The sequence below is a fragment of the Lytechinus variegatus genome, chromosome 15 (assembly GCF_018143015.1).
Source record: "Lytechinus variegatus isolate NC3 chromosome 15, Lvar_3.0, whole genome shotgun sequence".
NCBI lineage: Eukaryota > Metazoa > Echinodermata > Echinoidea > Temnopleuroida > Toxopneustidae > Lytechinus > Lytechinus variegatus.
This window is the reverse complement of record NC_054754.1, coordinates 7,820,468-7,837,201: the sequence shown is the minus strand read 5'-3', so window position 1 is coordinate 7,837,201 and position 16,734 is coordinate 7,820,468. Positions and strand designations below refer to the sequence as shown.

General features: G+C 36.2%; 1 protein-coding gene across 1 annotated transcript in view; it reads left to right on the top strand.

The window, feature by feature from the left end:
* LOC121428667 (eEF1A lysine and N-terminal methyltransferase-like) overlaps window positions 1–2,288 on the top strand; it is a 20,568-nt gene extending 18,280 nt beyond the window's left edge. Inside the window, exon 12 of the mRNA XM_041625457.1 lies at window positions 1,884–2,288. Within this exon, the coding sequence (XP_041481391.1) occupies window positions 1,884–2,176 (293 nt within the window). The 3' untranslated portion in view covers window positions 2,177–2,288. The remainder of the gene's footprint in view (window positions 1–1,883) is intronic.
* Window positions 2,289–16,734: the final 14,446 nt, after the last annotated feature.

Here is a 16,734-nt window from a genome sequence, read left to right as displayed (position 1 = left end):
CAACTCTCATGCAATGACACTCCCTCCTTTCACTTCATTCAGTATTGAACGTCCTCTTTGTTCAGACCAACCTTACTGCTTTCGTTCTCCACCATATTCCATGCAATCTTCTTGATTTCCCTTTCCTCTACTATGCCATTCACTTCTAGATCCCATGCTCAATTCACAGGTTCATCATGTAAATGAATTTGTTTTATTATAAATGTGCTAGTTTTGTACCAAGTATTTGTACCAATTCTGTATCATATAATACCTTAATACAGGGGGTATCCAGGATTTTCCAAAAGGGGGGGGGGACATTTTTCCGAGGAAAAATTTGACAAGCAAAAATAAAGGGGTTTTAATTTTAACAAAAAATTGAGGATATTTCATCCACAAAAAATGTGTATTTAAAGCAAAAAAAAGGTCTTCACTTTCAAGGGGGGGCACACTTCTGTTTTGACAGCATTTTTGTCTCACCTGCGAAGCAAAGTGAGACTATAGGCGCCGCTTTTCCGACGGCGGCGGCGGCGGCGGCGTCAACATCAAATCTTAACCTGAGGTTAAGTTTTTGAAATGACGTCATAACTTAGAAAGTATATGGACCTAGTTAATAAAACTTGGCCATAAGGTTAATCAAGTATTACTGAACATCCTGTTAGAGTTTCATGTCACATGACCAAGGTCAAAGGTCATTTAGGGTCAATGAACTTAGACCATGTTGGAGGAATCAACATCGAAATCTTAACCTGAGGTTAAGTTTTTGAAATGTCATCATAACTTAGAAAATATATGGACCTAGTTCATGAAACTTGGACATTAGGTTAATCAAGTATCACTGAACATCCTACATGAGTTTCACGTCACATGACCAAGGTCAAAGGTCATTTAGGGTCAATGAACTTTGGCCGAATTGGGGTTATCTGTTGAATTCCCATCATAACTTTGAAAGTTTATGGATCTGATTCATGAAACTTGGACACAATAGTAATCAAGCATCACTGAAAATTTTGTGCAAGTTTCAGGTGTCATGATTAAGGTCAAAGGTCATTTAGGGTCAATGAACTTTTGCCGAATCGGGGTTATCTGTTGAATTACCATCATAACTTTGAAAGTTTATTGGTCTAGTTCATTAAACTTGGACATTAGAGTAATCAAGTATCACTGAACATCCTGTGCGCGTTTCAGGTCAATGAACTTTGGCCGAATTGGGTGTATCTGTTGAATTACCATCATAACTTTGAAAGTTTATGGATCTGATTCATGAAACTTGTACATAAGAGTAATCAAGTATCACTGAACATCCTGTTCGAGTTTCAGGTCACATGATCAAGGTCAAAGGTCATGTAAGGTCAATGAACTTTGGCCATGTTGGGGTTTTTTGTTGAATAACCATCATATCTCTGTAAGTTTATTGGTCTAGTTCATAAAAAGTAGACATAAGAGTAACCATGTATCACTGAACATCTTGTGCGAGTTAGAGTAGTATTCAAAGTCAGCACTGCTGCTATATTGAACCGCGTGATGCAGGTGAGACGGCCAGAGGCATTCCACTTGTTACATTACTAATTTGCTTCTCAAAAGGGGATTGGGCACGGGCCCCTTCATCCGCCAGTGCCTTGATATGACATTTGGGTTCTCATAGCTGCACACGAGTGGCTCTAAAGATAACATTCTATGACTTACAATCTTACATTGTGTCTGGTTCATTTGACCATGTTGTAAAATCAAGTATAGCGCCACCTTTTGGTAGAGTTCTCTACCAAGAGGTGGTGCTATACTTGATTCTTGATTTGATACTTTCCTGTAGGTCTAAAATTCGGACTGACTGAATTTAGGACCAAATGTTATCTGTTGTTCATCATGCTATTTCATCCTTATTGTGATTTTTTTTCAAATACCAGGTATATTCATTCTCAACTTCGCTTGCCGCGATGACCTCCTCAAAGAATCTGTCATTTCTGACATCCAAAAACACTTTCCAACCCTGTATGACAGTCAATTAGAGGATGATATCAACGAGATTGTCCTCTGTCTTCCACAAAGGGCAAGCGAGGGTGCTGACAAGCGAAAGCTGCAGTATAGGGACGATGCACGTGCTCTTCAAAAGTATGCCAAGTCTGTGACATCACGCTGGGAATCTGACTTTGATCTATGTGAGATTATTGACAACTTGCAGATCAAGGATGAAAGGTGACCCTTACTGCACTATGTCTTTAAAACAACCAAAATGACGTTACTCAGGTGCAAAGAGCAGTGGTGTGTTTTGTGTCGGTCGACCAGATGAAGTTTAAAGGGGGTATCCAAAATAAATATCAGCGTATAGTTAGGGGATCTGTCGTTCCTTAGCAAATCTTGCCGATCGAACTACTTACTCAGTTTCTACCCAATGCTCATGAGACTTGACACGCCCAACTGGTTTTGGAGTGGAGGCATGCAACGCACTTCATTTGAGTGTCAGAAACTGTGTGCCATGGTAATAAAATATTATGGTGTTGACATTAGACCTAACACTAGACAATCATGAAAGGGTCATGGTATCATATTCTGTGAATTTTTTTATTTATAAGTATGCTTGTTTTGGAGTGACTTCGATTGAATGAAAGGATTTTACCTTGCAGTTGAAATCATATCAAAGAGAAAATCAAAGTAAAAGATCAATTCAAAGTTTTATGGAGATTATATGAATAATAAAGTTATAGGCATTTGAATATTGAGATTCCTAATGCTTTGTAGATCCTCCCATTAGCAATGAGAACAAGAGATAAAATGTCAAACATGCACAACTTCCCCATTACTTATATATTTCTCATTAATTGTCTCTTTTATTTAGTCTATTGCAAGGTCAAGTGTACTTTTATATGAGTGAACAGGTAATAGAGGTTTCTCAACATGTCACGGATATATTGTATGTCCTATCTTTAAGGCCACCGCACACCTTACGACCGGACTGGTCAGCGACTGGCTTGCGACTGAGTGAGGGGAGATGAATCGCAAGGCAGTCATAAGCCCCGACACCGCACACCTTGCGATCCAATCTGCGACTCACGCATGCGCTTTTTGCTTTTTGGCATAGCATCTGAGAAATTGCGCTTACTACTGCATATGCGCGTTGTTTATCATAATATGCGTTATGCAACTCTGCTGTCTGATTGGCTGGAGGTTGGATTGAGCTTGCGATCCAGTCATAAGGATTTGACATTTGTCAAATCCTTACGATTTTTCTTGCGACTTGTCTCTGACTGGTCTGCGACACTTAAGCTGACAAGAGCTGTGACGTCACATCTCCCCTCACTCAGTCTCAAGCCAGTCGCCGACCGGTCGGGTCGTAAGGTGTGCGGTGGCCTTTAGAATGAGAAAAAGAGAGACGTTTTCTTTTGGGGGTATATTATCAGGGTCCTAAATGAAATTTTATGAATATGTGACAACACAGATCTTGTTTGCATTGCCAATAGGAGGATATCCATAGCATTAGTGATCTTGATGTTCAAATGCTCATAACTTTCTTATTGCCTGCTCAATTTTACTCAAACTTTTGTTGATTTTATTTATTGATTTTTCTGCTTTCATAGAGGCTAATTTTTTTCCACGGCTTTCATTGTCCTTTAATCAAATACACTCTAAATCTCTATGCAACATTTCTCAAATGATCGGTTTCTGTCCTCGTATAGACTTGAACGTGAACACTTAAAAATTAATAAAGTTGAGTTGGAAACTCTGAAATAGGATATATTGTTGGTCAATACATATCTTGTTCTCCCTTAAATTTTGAAAACTTTACTGTACTGTGTTGCAATGCATACTTCATGTCCTCTTTTAGGTTTTTAAGTGCATATTCACTAGTATAAACATGGAAAGTTAATCAATCCTCTTTCTGTAACAGTACACATAGTATTTTACACACAAGTAACACAGTCAGTGATGTTTCTTGAAATTTTATTGAATGTAAGATCATAAAAACAAGTTTTTACAAGCTTATTATAAAAGTAATATTGATTTTATGCAATTTAACTCTTAATTTAATCATGACAATTTTAATTTTAAATTTACTAGGTGTTAAGTGATGAGAACTACATATTAAAAAAAAAAATCATAACTGCAATTAAGCCAATCCAGTGGTTAATTTTGGCAGACCAAGAAAAATTAATTATTTCTTCATTGATTATCACGATCATTGATCAGAATAAACATTGTTTATTAAAGACATTAATTGCAATTTAATTTATGTTTCTTCGTTGATTACATCGGTGAGGATTTTGGCAGGATTTGAAGGCATCTTCTCGTCCTTGTTGAGGGGAGGTAGAACAACTGCATTGGGTACTGGAATGAAAGAAATTTGAAATGCGACATGATAAAGAGAGACGGTAACTTTGTGGATGATAAGTAAACTATCATAAAGCTATAAACTGATGATGATGATCATCATCATCATGGTAGTTACAATGATAATATGGGTGATGTTGATTAGGAGAATGGCGATACTGACAGCGATTGTAATGATAATGCTGGTGATGGTGATGATGATTCTGGTTGTTATGGTGATGGATGTAGTGGTATTAATGTTTGTGATAATGATGATGAGGGGAGGATGATAACAGAGATGTTAGTGATGGTGATGAAGATGACTAAAAATAATTCATTCATTACTGATCATTACACAGAAAAACTAAAGCACAGTTGAAAGAAAAACAGTTTAACCCTCAACTTTCCCTGCTGCTTAGAGCCCTCTATAGAATAAATGTAGGACATCAATTCCTCTTTCCTCTGTTATTATAAATATACTTCATTATTATCAAATATAAATCGTACCTTGAAATAGAGTACTCTCATTTTCTGTAATTATACAGCTTACTTGGAGGTACATGTAACATGAATTTTGGAGAGGCAGATTATATTCACTTGATCTACAAGCAGTTGGTCTATTTTTTGTAGTCTTATACCACTTGGGCTAAACTCATTTGGTCTAATTATCAATTTGGTCTAATTGTCGTTTGATCTACACTTTACTTGGTCTTATACTCATTCGCCCCTTTTCTGAAGTCGACTTTAACTTACACTGTGGTCTAACTCTGCTTAACTTATGGGAAGCCAAACTTCAACATTTTGGTATGTTTCTTATGTCTACTGTGCTCTTTCCTTATTCTTTATTGCTGAATACAGTTATCTTATTTATCCTTCACAGGCAGTTAAGAATAATTTGAAAGTCAAATGAGCCGATGCTATGAACCTCTACTGTGAAAGATTTATGTCACAATTGGCTATCCATAGTTAAACCACAACAAATGATTAGTAGACAATTGGTGTGTACTTGTAGAGCAAGTATGATTAGTCCATATGGGATGAGATCAAAGATAAAGTAGACAAAACAGGTGTAAGGCCTTAAATGCATGCAAAGACTTCTTTTTAGAGGTACTGGCTCTTTATAGGTATCTGTAGTTACTGTGTATTTTCTTAATTGTATTATTTGTCAAATAGATTGAATTGAAATCGAAACAGGCAATTTACGAAAGAAATGAACCAACATGGGTAGAGGAGAGCTGCCAACTATTAAGAAAAAGTCATAATTATTATGATTTTCATGTCAAATTATGTCATCATGCTTAATTACACTTTTGAGGGCAAATAGGTATGTTAACACTTAATACTGTTATAGTATTGATATAGCAATACATTGGGCAGTGGCAAACTCATCTGTAGGTGGCCAATGATGCTCATTATTCGCATGATCTTTATTTACATCACCTGGAGTGTTACCATCACATGTTTCAAAACTGACTTGATCTTGTGGGTTTTTTCCCTCATGGATTTACGCAAAAAGAGAGAGTACCAGAGTTGATTCTGAATCTGAGCCTTCAAAAGAAAGAGGATTAATTTCTTTTTAAGGAATCTGTTCTTTATATGGCCTCTTCAAAGTAATTTATACTGCGTGGCGCATATGATATTGTGACTTTTATGTCAAAATTATGACTTGAGCTTCTGGATTAGTATTTTTTACTTTTAAATTTTGGCAGCTCTGAGGGTAGAGTGTGAACATGTTACTGGCCATGTTGTGATCCATGGTGTGAACATGTTACTGCCCATGTTGTGAACCATGGTGTGAACCTACCTATTCCAGCTACAGTATCAGGGTCTGGATTACTGCTGTATCGGGTGGGTAGAGTAGGGCTAGGAATCTTCCACTTGGCCATACGCTTGGCAGGATCTTGGTAGCTTTGCCGAGACGTAGAGCTTATGGAGTATCGAATCTTAGGGGGCTTCCCTATATTTGACAGAGGAATGTCAAAGATGAGAGGATGGATACTTTAAAAGTGAAATAATACTTTGGTTCTGATTATAACATAAATTTGTAACTTGCCTTAGTTTTGGAGAAGATGAATAAGCTATTGTCGTGTGGACTAGTTCCTTGTATGGCAACACAGACAATTCCCATAACCCCCTACCCAAGCACCCACAAAGTCAAGAATATATTACATAGTTTGCCCCCTTGGAAAACATCCAGCATACGCCGCGATACTATTAGGCAAAGACCTGACAAAATTCATATCTGCCATTTGTTGTAAAAAGGAGGCGTCCATGTTCAATTCAAATTACTTTTCATTTTCTTCTTGATGGCTTATTTTCTAACACAATTCAAATTAATTTCTTCGATAATTCTTACCTTTCTCGAGTAGGTTCTCGGTTCTTGTTTCGTGCTTACAGGTCCAATTTGTTTCTTCTGTATAAAAACACAGAGAGGGAAATGTGAAAGTATTCAGTTCGAAAAATATAAAATTTGGGCGACAGCCTATTTGGTACCAGATCGGTCATCATTGAAACATTGAATAGAGATTTATGAGTTCCCTCTCCTAACAATTTTTTATCCCCCCCCCCAGAGAATTTTAGAAAGTACTCTTTTAAAACAGTGAAGAAAGGTATTGAAAGAGGAGGCTTAGGTGTTTACAGTAAAGTTATGATAAACCTCAATTATTTCAATAATGAAAACCCATAGGCCCGTATTCTGAAGTCAGGTTTATACATAGAGATATATACATCTCATATGGGTTTATCTTAGACCACGGTCTAACTCTGCTAAAATTATGGGGAGCCAAAAGTTCAAAAATTCCATTTATATTGTATATTTCTTATGTTTACACTTTTGTTTCCTTTGTTTTCATAAGCAAGTAAAATATTCAGTTATCATTCCCAGACAATTATGAACGATTTGGTTGTCAAATTGTTGATAAATTGAATGTGTAGCTGATAGGGATTTGTGCTCAACTGGCTCTCCATATTTAAACCACAGCTTTAAACCAGGGTTTAATTTAAACCTGACTTCACAATACGGGCCATAATCATGAGCTTTTCGGTCTTCCTGCACCCCTATCAATTCACCCTGGTGCAGACGCCTCTGTTGTAACATGCTTGCCGGCTATTCGATGGTTTACAACAAGAGTTGAAATAACTTACGCATATGGCTAAACTTGTCTGAGAAGTTTTTGCAGATTTTTTTGAACGGAGGACTCCAAATACTGAAGGTCTGAAGAGAGGAAATAAAGAAAGAGAAAAACAGACAGATAAGAGTCAGTAGGATCGGGAAAGAGTGAGGAAAATAGATAGACCAGAGTGTCAAAGTGTGAGGAAGAATTTGATATAAATATGTGTTAGACCGCAGAAAATGAAATAAATCAATAGATTCGTCATATTTTTAGCTTGCAGAATTTGGAATAGCCTGTAACCTAGGCGGAGGCTGCAGTTGTTGTTATGCTGTTTTTTTTTTCTGTTATGCTGAACGTAAGCGATACGTCTGATCTGGCAAAGACTACGCATTGTAACAGCCAACGCAGCCACAATATGTAGTCTTTGCCAGGTCAGGCGTACCTCTTGCGTTCAGCTTAACGGCAAAGACAATAACTGCAGCCTCCGCCTGGATTATAGGCTAAAAATGGGTAGGTCATAATACGCGAATACCCCTACAGAAGCCATGCATGATATAATAATGCAGATGATGATGATGATGGTGATGATGAAGAGGATGAGGATAATGATGATGATGATGTTCATAACAATATACATAACCATAACTTTTTTAAATATTGATAATTGTAATTACAAGAATACTACTAAAATAGATAAAAATTAAGAAAAAACAATTATATAAACAAATGAATTGTAGAAAAATATAATAAGAGAATAGAAAGAAAGAAAGAAGAATAAAAGGGAAAAATTAAAAAATACAAGATGGAAAGTAAAGAATAACAAGGATGTCAAAGATTGAAAGGGGGTCGACCTCTCGTTTTTCACCTTCAGTCCTAACCTGCGAGGCGCCAAAGGAAAGAAATGATAAAAACAAAGAAAGAAAAGAAACAAATGTGTTGCTTACCAGATTATCTTTGTTATATGGACTTTGATAAATCAAGCCTAATGAATGTGGGTTGTGACGACGGATAGGAGAAAAAAGTCTTGGCAGCTTACTACTTCCATAAGGATAATCTTTATGAAATTTAAAATCTGAAAAGGTGGTTGTTCGTGGCTTCCCGTCCCGTATTGTGTAAACGTTGGCCATATTCCTACATTAAAAGTTTATTTTATTAGGTAAAAAGTTACTAATCGACCCTACTTAATAATGCTAAAATTATTTATCAAGCCCAAATTATATTTTATTGAAAACCACTGTGTTGTTGCGCAACTCAGCAACATTAATCGTTTGCGCATCATATTATTACGTCACTAAAGACTTGCAAGAAGTACGCGCTCCGTGAGACATCTTTTACATCTTCTTTTCTTTTTTTCCTATTTTTTATTTCCCTTTTTAATAACTCCTTTCCTGGAAAGCGCTATTCATGCCGAGATTCAGGGGGCGCGAAATTTAAAGGTCAAGTCCACCTCAGAAAAATGTTGATTTGAGTCAATAGAGAATGCTGAAAATTTCATCAAAATCGGATGTTTTTAAAAAAGAAAGTTATGACATTTCAAAGTTTCGCTTATTTTCAACAAAATAGTTATATGAACGAGCCAGTTACATCCAAATGAGAGAGTCGATGATGTCACTCACTCACTATTTCTTTTGTTTTTTATTGTTTGATTTATACAATATTTCAATTTTTACGAATTTGACGATTAGGACCTCCTTTCCTGAAGCACAAAATGTTAAAATAATGGAATTCCACGTGTTCGCGGGGAGGAATGAAACTTCATTTCACATGACAATGACGAGAAAATAAAAATATTTCATATAATAAAATACAAAAGAAATAGTGAGTGAGTGATGTCATCAACTCTCTCATTTGGATGTAACTGGCTCGTTCATATAACTATTTTGTTGAAAATAAGCGAAACTTTAATGTGCCATAACTTTCTTATTTTACATCCAATTTTGATGAAATTTTCAGTGTTATGCTTGTTGAATTTTTCTCTTTTTATTCAAACCAAGTTTTTGTTGGGGTGGACTTGTCCTTTAAAGGTATTGATGGTGTGTGTGGGGGGGCTTACCATAATGCAAAAACAATCACATGGTCTTGGAAAAAAAAGGCAAAGACAACCAGCAATCCAAAATCGGAACCGCCACTGCCACCCAGATTCAACTGTTACACTGGACCTGAAAACACGTATATTGGCCCGTATTTTGATCTCTTCTTATTTGTAAATCAGTTTTAAAAAAGAAGCCGTTATACAGCTGTGTCAAGTACAAAAATGGTATTAAGATTGGTGATTTCTCATTTAGGGTTGTTTTGAAATCAGGGTAATCCAACTGTCTCAATTTACTATTTAAAATATAAGTTTGCTTTTCCTTAATTTTGTTTTTGATTTGCGGACTCGAAATTGTGAAAGAAAAACATAATTTTGGCGCTAAAATGACAAACGTGCTCAATTTATAGAAAACGTGTACTTTATTAAATTTTTGTCCTTTTTGATGTTGCTCAGCCACCGTAATTCGAAATTACCGAACATTTTTTTCATTTTGTGATGCATAGAAAGTAATTTTTGAATATGTATTTTTTGTAGAACAATCCTTGACATTGAAATCCCCTTATCGTGCTTATACAACGAGGGCGATACCGACTACGTTATACTGAATGCTATGTTATATTTGCACAGATTCAATGTCAACATGGTATCCTATCTCAACAGGTGATTCCTTTTCACATAGTATGCGTGGTTAATCATAGTTACATTAGGGTACCAGCAAAAGTATAAGAAAATCTAAAAGAATATTCATTTAGCAGTTTGCAAGTTTTGCTCTTTCATATTTTCTTCCTTACGTACACGTCTATTTATTGATTAATTTCAAGATGTTTTTAATATTTTCCCTGCTATATACACTGTATATACAAAAAAATCACCGTTTATTATAATAGTTCATTATCTTGGTTCTCTTCAGAATATTTCCCCTGTTATACTTTATACACTTTATAAAAAAAAATCACCGTTTATTATAATAGTTCATTATCTTCAGATTGTAAATTCTGTATATAAAGCAAGTAAGCTAAGTTGAGCCTTTAGGCTAATTGGGACCATTCTAGCCGTGTAGACAAAGCAATCTTCCCCGTTATCCAGCTGGGCAATGGGAACGTGATTTTTAAATAGGGATTGCTGGAGCCCGGGCTGGGGATTTTGTTCAGGTGATTGTAGTTAAAAAAAAAAGGGGGGGGAGTTATTGCTCCCAAATCTCCGTCATTTGTGAGCAATACCGGGTAAGCCTTTTTTCGAGCTCGTCAACAAGATTTCCATGGGTTGCTACCTGTGGTATGATACGCAGCACTCCCTGAAAAAAAAATCTTAAGTGTGCTTCAGCCGCGAAACTGGTGAGGACTGAATTAGGCCCCTACCTCCTACCGCGTACAATTACCATCAAATATCAAGTTTATATATTTTCATCTCCCCCTAGCTCTTTCGGCTCAGCCCCAACCCCCCTCCCCTCCCCAATTGTTTCCGTGGACCCTGAATCCTGTCTTCAGATTCGGTAACAGATGCTTGTATTTGAACAGAATAGTTTGCCTTGGCAACCATTATATTGGATTACATTTCGTTGATATACTGGTAGGATTTGATGTATTAAATTCCTCTCATTAAAATCAGATCACTCTTTAATTTTAGACAAGTGGTTTCTGTGATTTTCTTTCAATGTCCATATAGTGACAACATTGGGTATGTTTATGAGCGATTGCTGGTGATTGACAAGGTTGCCGTATGGGGATATATTTAAAAAGTATTTGACTGATTTATTTGTTGTGTCTGGTTGGGTTTCGATGGATGATGAACCTGTGGCAAGTACTTCGAGTGGCGAAGGGACCTCTCTCTTACCACCAGAGGAACCAACAGGGCAACACGGGGATTATGGTAATAACAACATTTCTGCTATCAATCAACATCAATACAATATAAGTATTTATATAGCGCTCTTCACAACGATTGTATCACAGTGATAACCCGGGTGACGATGATGATGTCCTTGATGATGATGACGAATATGACGGTGACGAGAGTGATGGCGGTAGGCCTAATGATGATGATGATGAGGGAAAATTATTGTGATGATGATGAAGATGATGATGGTGATGATGATGATGATGATGATGATGATGATAATGATAATAAAGACGACGATGACGGAGATGATGATGATAGGATTGATAATTGTGGTAATTGGTGTGGTGGTAATGATAAATATGATGATGGTGCAGGAGGAGGATGATGACGACGATCATGATGCAGCTGAATCTACTTCTTTTTACTCAAACACATGACAGCGAAAATAACGAAAATAAATATACGTGAAATTCGTAGCATTATAATTGTTATTACATTATCTCGAAATCTCCTATTGTATATTAGCTCATGATATTCTAGTTCGCAACCTACATCTCTCATCCTTGCAGACAATAATTTGAATAATTTTCTCAATTTTGTTCGTTCTAAAATTGTTTTCACGTTATTCAACATTTTGGAAGAATGCTGGGCAGAGCCGTCGATCCAGGGGGGGTGCGATCGCCCCACCAATGAAAATATTGGGGGGGCAAACATATCATTTTGCCCCCCCCCCCCCAATAATTCCGCATGTGCAAACTAAAAATGAATTAAGATTGTAATGTTACCCGGAAATCAGCAAGCGAGATCGAGATACCAACTAGTTCTTTATTTAAAATCGTGCTCAAAATGTCCGCTTTTCATATTGGAATATAAAAATTTTCAGCTCGCGCTTCGCGCTCGCATCATTTCTGTAGCAAAAACCCATACTTTACATGATTAAATAGGTGAATAGAATGTCCCTTTTTCAATTCTAAACCTCAAAAGAACTCCCGCTTCGATTTGCAATAATCTTTAGTTGGATATATATATCTTGTTCTTTATTAAAAATCGTCCATTAAACTCATTTTTTTTCAGATCGAAATATCAATATTTTCAGCTCGCGCTTCGCGCTCCGCAGCTATTGTTCTTTTAGATACCCATATTCATTGGTACCAAAAATGCTTAGAATATCAAGCTTTCAGGTCGGAATATAAAGAAATTTCAGCTCTCTAACGGCACTCACATTATCTGTGTAGTGAGATACATGTATCTATCCCCCTCATGAGTTACTACAAACACTCCTAAACAGGTACCTTTTTCCTGTTTTCATGTCAGTAAAAAATTTCAGCTCGCGCTTCGCGCTCGCATTAATTCTTTGGTGAGGGTGAGATATATGTCTCGTTCTCATGAGTCACACACACACACACACACACACACACACACACACACACACACATATATATATATATATATATATATATATATATATATATGATATAGGCCTATGTGTGTGGGGGAGATGTAGGGGTGTGTGTGGGTGAGTTTGTTCGTTTTGTGTGATCGAGCGCCTTTGGAACGTTGATCCATGATTTTGCCCCCCCAATCTGAAAAATGGATCGACGCCCCTGATGCTGGGTGCTCCCTTGCCATTATTGAATAAATCCAAGGTATAAGAGTCATAGGTGCTTGATATTTTTTCTTTTGCGTTCTCTCTTGGCCACTATCCATATTTCACGCTGAAGAATGAGGGAGGGAAGGGGGGGGTAGGGACATTAGACCCAAAAACTTTCATGACCGAGACAAAAAAAGCGAGAAATATCAAGATATTGACTAAATAGGCCTACTATGTCAAAATCTATTACGAAGTTATATGTTTGTAGTGAGGGGGCACAAGGAAAAGGGGCACATTCTCTTTCAAACAGGGCACTATCTTGAAACAGAATAAATGACTTATTTAAAATGGCGTAATGGGTCAAAATTTTGAGAGGGCTAGATAATGTATGTCGTATCACGTAAATTTATAAGAAGTTGCGAGCGAGCGAGCGAGCAAACATTTTGACCTTTTTACAACGAAAATCCAAGTTTGTGATAGATTTTGACAATTATGAATATTCAAACAATTATGTCACAATTTAATTCACCCTTCTCTCTTTCCTTTTCTCTTTTTTTTCTTGGTCATGAAAAATTTCTTTACGCCCCTGCTTTATCTACCCCCACTCACATGACTCCTATAAGCTAAAAGAACGTATGATTGCTTTCTTGTTTCAATTAACTTACAAAAAGGCAATGGGGCACTTGCTCACACACAAAAAGGGTCATTCTGAGGTGAAAGGGTTTACTTAGTTAGCTGGGCAAACCCTTCACTCGAAATAAGGGTCTGAATGTGCAGCCTACTCATGCCTTGTGTACTGAAGGCTCAGCAAGTTTTGTATGTGCTAGTCTTCGCGTGGAGGCACACTTGTTTATCAAAGTTCCAATCAGGGTCTGTGCCTGCAGAGTAGGGTTTACTGACGGTTGGTCTCATATCACTTGCTCTCATCTCCAGCTGGGCTAACAACATTCGGGCTAAAACCACTTGGTCCAATTCTCATTTGGTCTTTTGACCACTTGGTCTAATAGCCAATTAGTATAATGACCACTTGGTCTAATAGCCAATGGGTCTAATGACCACTTGGTATCATAGCCAATTAGTCTGATGACTACTTGGTCTAATAGCCAATTGGTATAATGACCACTTGGTATCATAGCCATTTAATCTACTGTCCAGTTGGGTTATTCGTCCTTGGTCTAATTTTATTTGGTCTATTGTATTTTATTGTCACTTGGTCTAATTTCATTTGATCTAATACAAAGTCGTCTAATTGTCAGTACCAGTTCGTCTAATCCTCACTTGGTCTATGATTCATTTTGTCTATATTGCAGTTGGTCTAATTTCCATTTCGGCAAATTTCACTTCGGCTAATTTCCAATTCGTCTAATTGCCAGATAGTCTAACATTTATTTCGTCTACATGCCACTTGGTCTTATTTCCAATTTGTCTGATTTCTACTTGGTATAATAGTTTATTGGGCTATTCCCATTACAGGCTATCAGTTTATTCATGTTCTTTGTGTTTTACTTATTTCATTTTTAAACCTGAACTCCGTAGAAATTAACATTGCATTGTATGTTGTCTCCTCTAGGTCTCTATCCATTTTCTTAAATGTAAATGATAAATGAGAGGGGATGGGGAAGGAATGCAAAATAAGAACAAGTGAAAAATAGATTAAGAGGAAATAAGAATGATAAAGAAAGAAGCCCTAAATAAAAAAAAATGATGAAAAAGAAGAAGAAGGAGGAGGCAAAGAATTGCACTTTATATTTATCCATTTCAGTTTTAAATATACAATTTTGGTGCTTTTTATAGCGTGTATTGACTATCTTAATTGTTTGTTTGAGATACTTGTATTAACATTGTTAATTTTTTTGTAGGAAATGAGAAAAAATGAATATGCAAGTTATTACAAAAGTTATATCTCTCAGTTGCGTTGCCCCTCGACAGTCTAATTTTGTCGAATGATTCAATTTCTGATATGATGCAACTCTCTTTCCATTGCGTGATTATAATCACTGGCGTACAGATGGGGGGAGCTTTATTCGGGTTCTGCCCCCTTCCCCTATAAAACAGCCCCCCAAAATACTACGACTGTTAAAAAAACGAGAAAGAAGCGGGAAAAGGTTAATTGTGATATAATTCGTTGAACATTAGGTCAAAATCTATGATTTTTGTTTTCAAAGCCCCAAAATGCAAAATGTTGGCTTGCTTCCAACTTTTTAGAATAAGTCGATTAACACACACGAAATGTTTGGGACATTACGCCACTCAATGGCGCACAGACGGGTTCTTAATTGGGTCGTAGCCTCAAAAAGTTTCACACACACGAAATGTTTGGGACATTGCGCCACTCAATGGCGCGCAGATGGGATGAGAGATAAAGAAAAGAAAATATTTTATTTTTCTGAATATCACGTCAAAATCTATCCCACACTTAGAATTTTGTATTGAAAAGGTCATCTTTTTTGCTCGCATCTTTGCAGATTATTTTCCCCGTCCGCCATTATCTACCCCTTTCAAAATTGTTGCCTCAATTTTACTCCACTGGTTTCATTTGCAGTTCAATGTTTTCTTAGTTCGTATAATGGTCTTCAGTTAAAGGACAATAATATTTCAGTTAAGTTTCAGTTGATTTCTCAGTTCTTACGGGAACCAAGATAAAGTAAATTACATAATGTGATTTGAATGTATATAGTTTCATTTCTTGCTACATTATACTGACCATGCTGACTGCATTTTAAAAGCAAATGAAATCATTCATTTTGATTAAACCCCCTCCTGGTTTAAACCATGGACTAAAAAACCTAGGAGGGGGTTTAAACCCCCTCGGGGTTTAAACCTCCTTTGTGAATTTGGGCCATAATGTCTGGATATACCATGGAAACAGCACGGTCTCATCAGCCAATTAAAATTAGCTTTTTCGTGTTACTTAGTTGAATATCCATTGTAAAAATCACCTCATTCCTATAGATCTTTATTGAAACGGGCCGGTCCATGTTATTGCCAAACAACGCTAACCATACGGTATTACAAAACACTTCATAGAGATACTTTTATCTGCCTAACATCGAATTGAATGCAAGAAATCAGGCAGAAAAAAATATAAGTTGTTTCTTTTGATTTGCACAATATTAGAAAGCTGCTAAATTGTTTTACTTTTTGACATCACTGAATGCTTGAATTGGAGTGTGTAATTGAATTGCAATCTTTGGATCGAAGTCAAGCTCTCAATTGTATTTTACTAGATTATGACAGAATCTAAGGAACCTAAATTTGGTGAGTTTATATCAATACACTGTGCTACTTTTTTTATTGCACCACAGTAATTATCCCAACTAAAATGAGTTTATAGGATGTCTTTATGGTAGATTAATTGATTTTCTGATGATTATAATGGCCAAAAATATATAAATATGATTACTAAAATGCATTTTATGCGAAAGTTCAATTACTGTGCTTATCATTAAGGTATATTAACTACATACTGTGATTTTTTTTTGTGTGAATCTGTTTAAGCAGGGAGAAATCGACTGATAATGAATAAAATGAAGAAAGTATTGTTTTATAGCTTTTATGATATCGGAACGACATTTAAGTGTTTTACAGAATCCCAAAATCTATTGATCTGTTTAAATAATTATGTCTGTTTATTTGTCTGTCTATATATATCGATTTATTAAATCTGTTTAATGTGTTATTCTATCTGTCTATCTATCAATAAATATGTCGATACATTTTCTATCTGTTTGTCTATCTATCTATCTATCTGTCTGTCTGTCTATCTGTGTATGTACCTATGTATTAATCTATATTATCTCTGAATCTATGTGTATATCAAATATAATATCATAATCACTGTTATCATCATCATTATCATTTGTCATCAATCATTATCA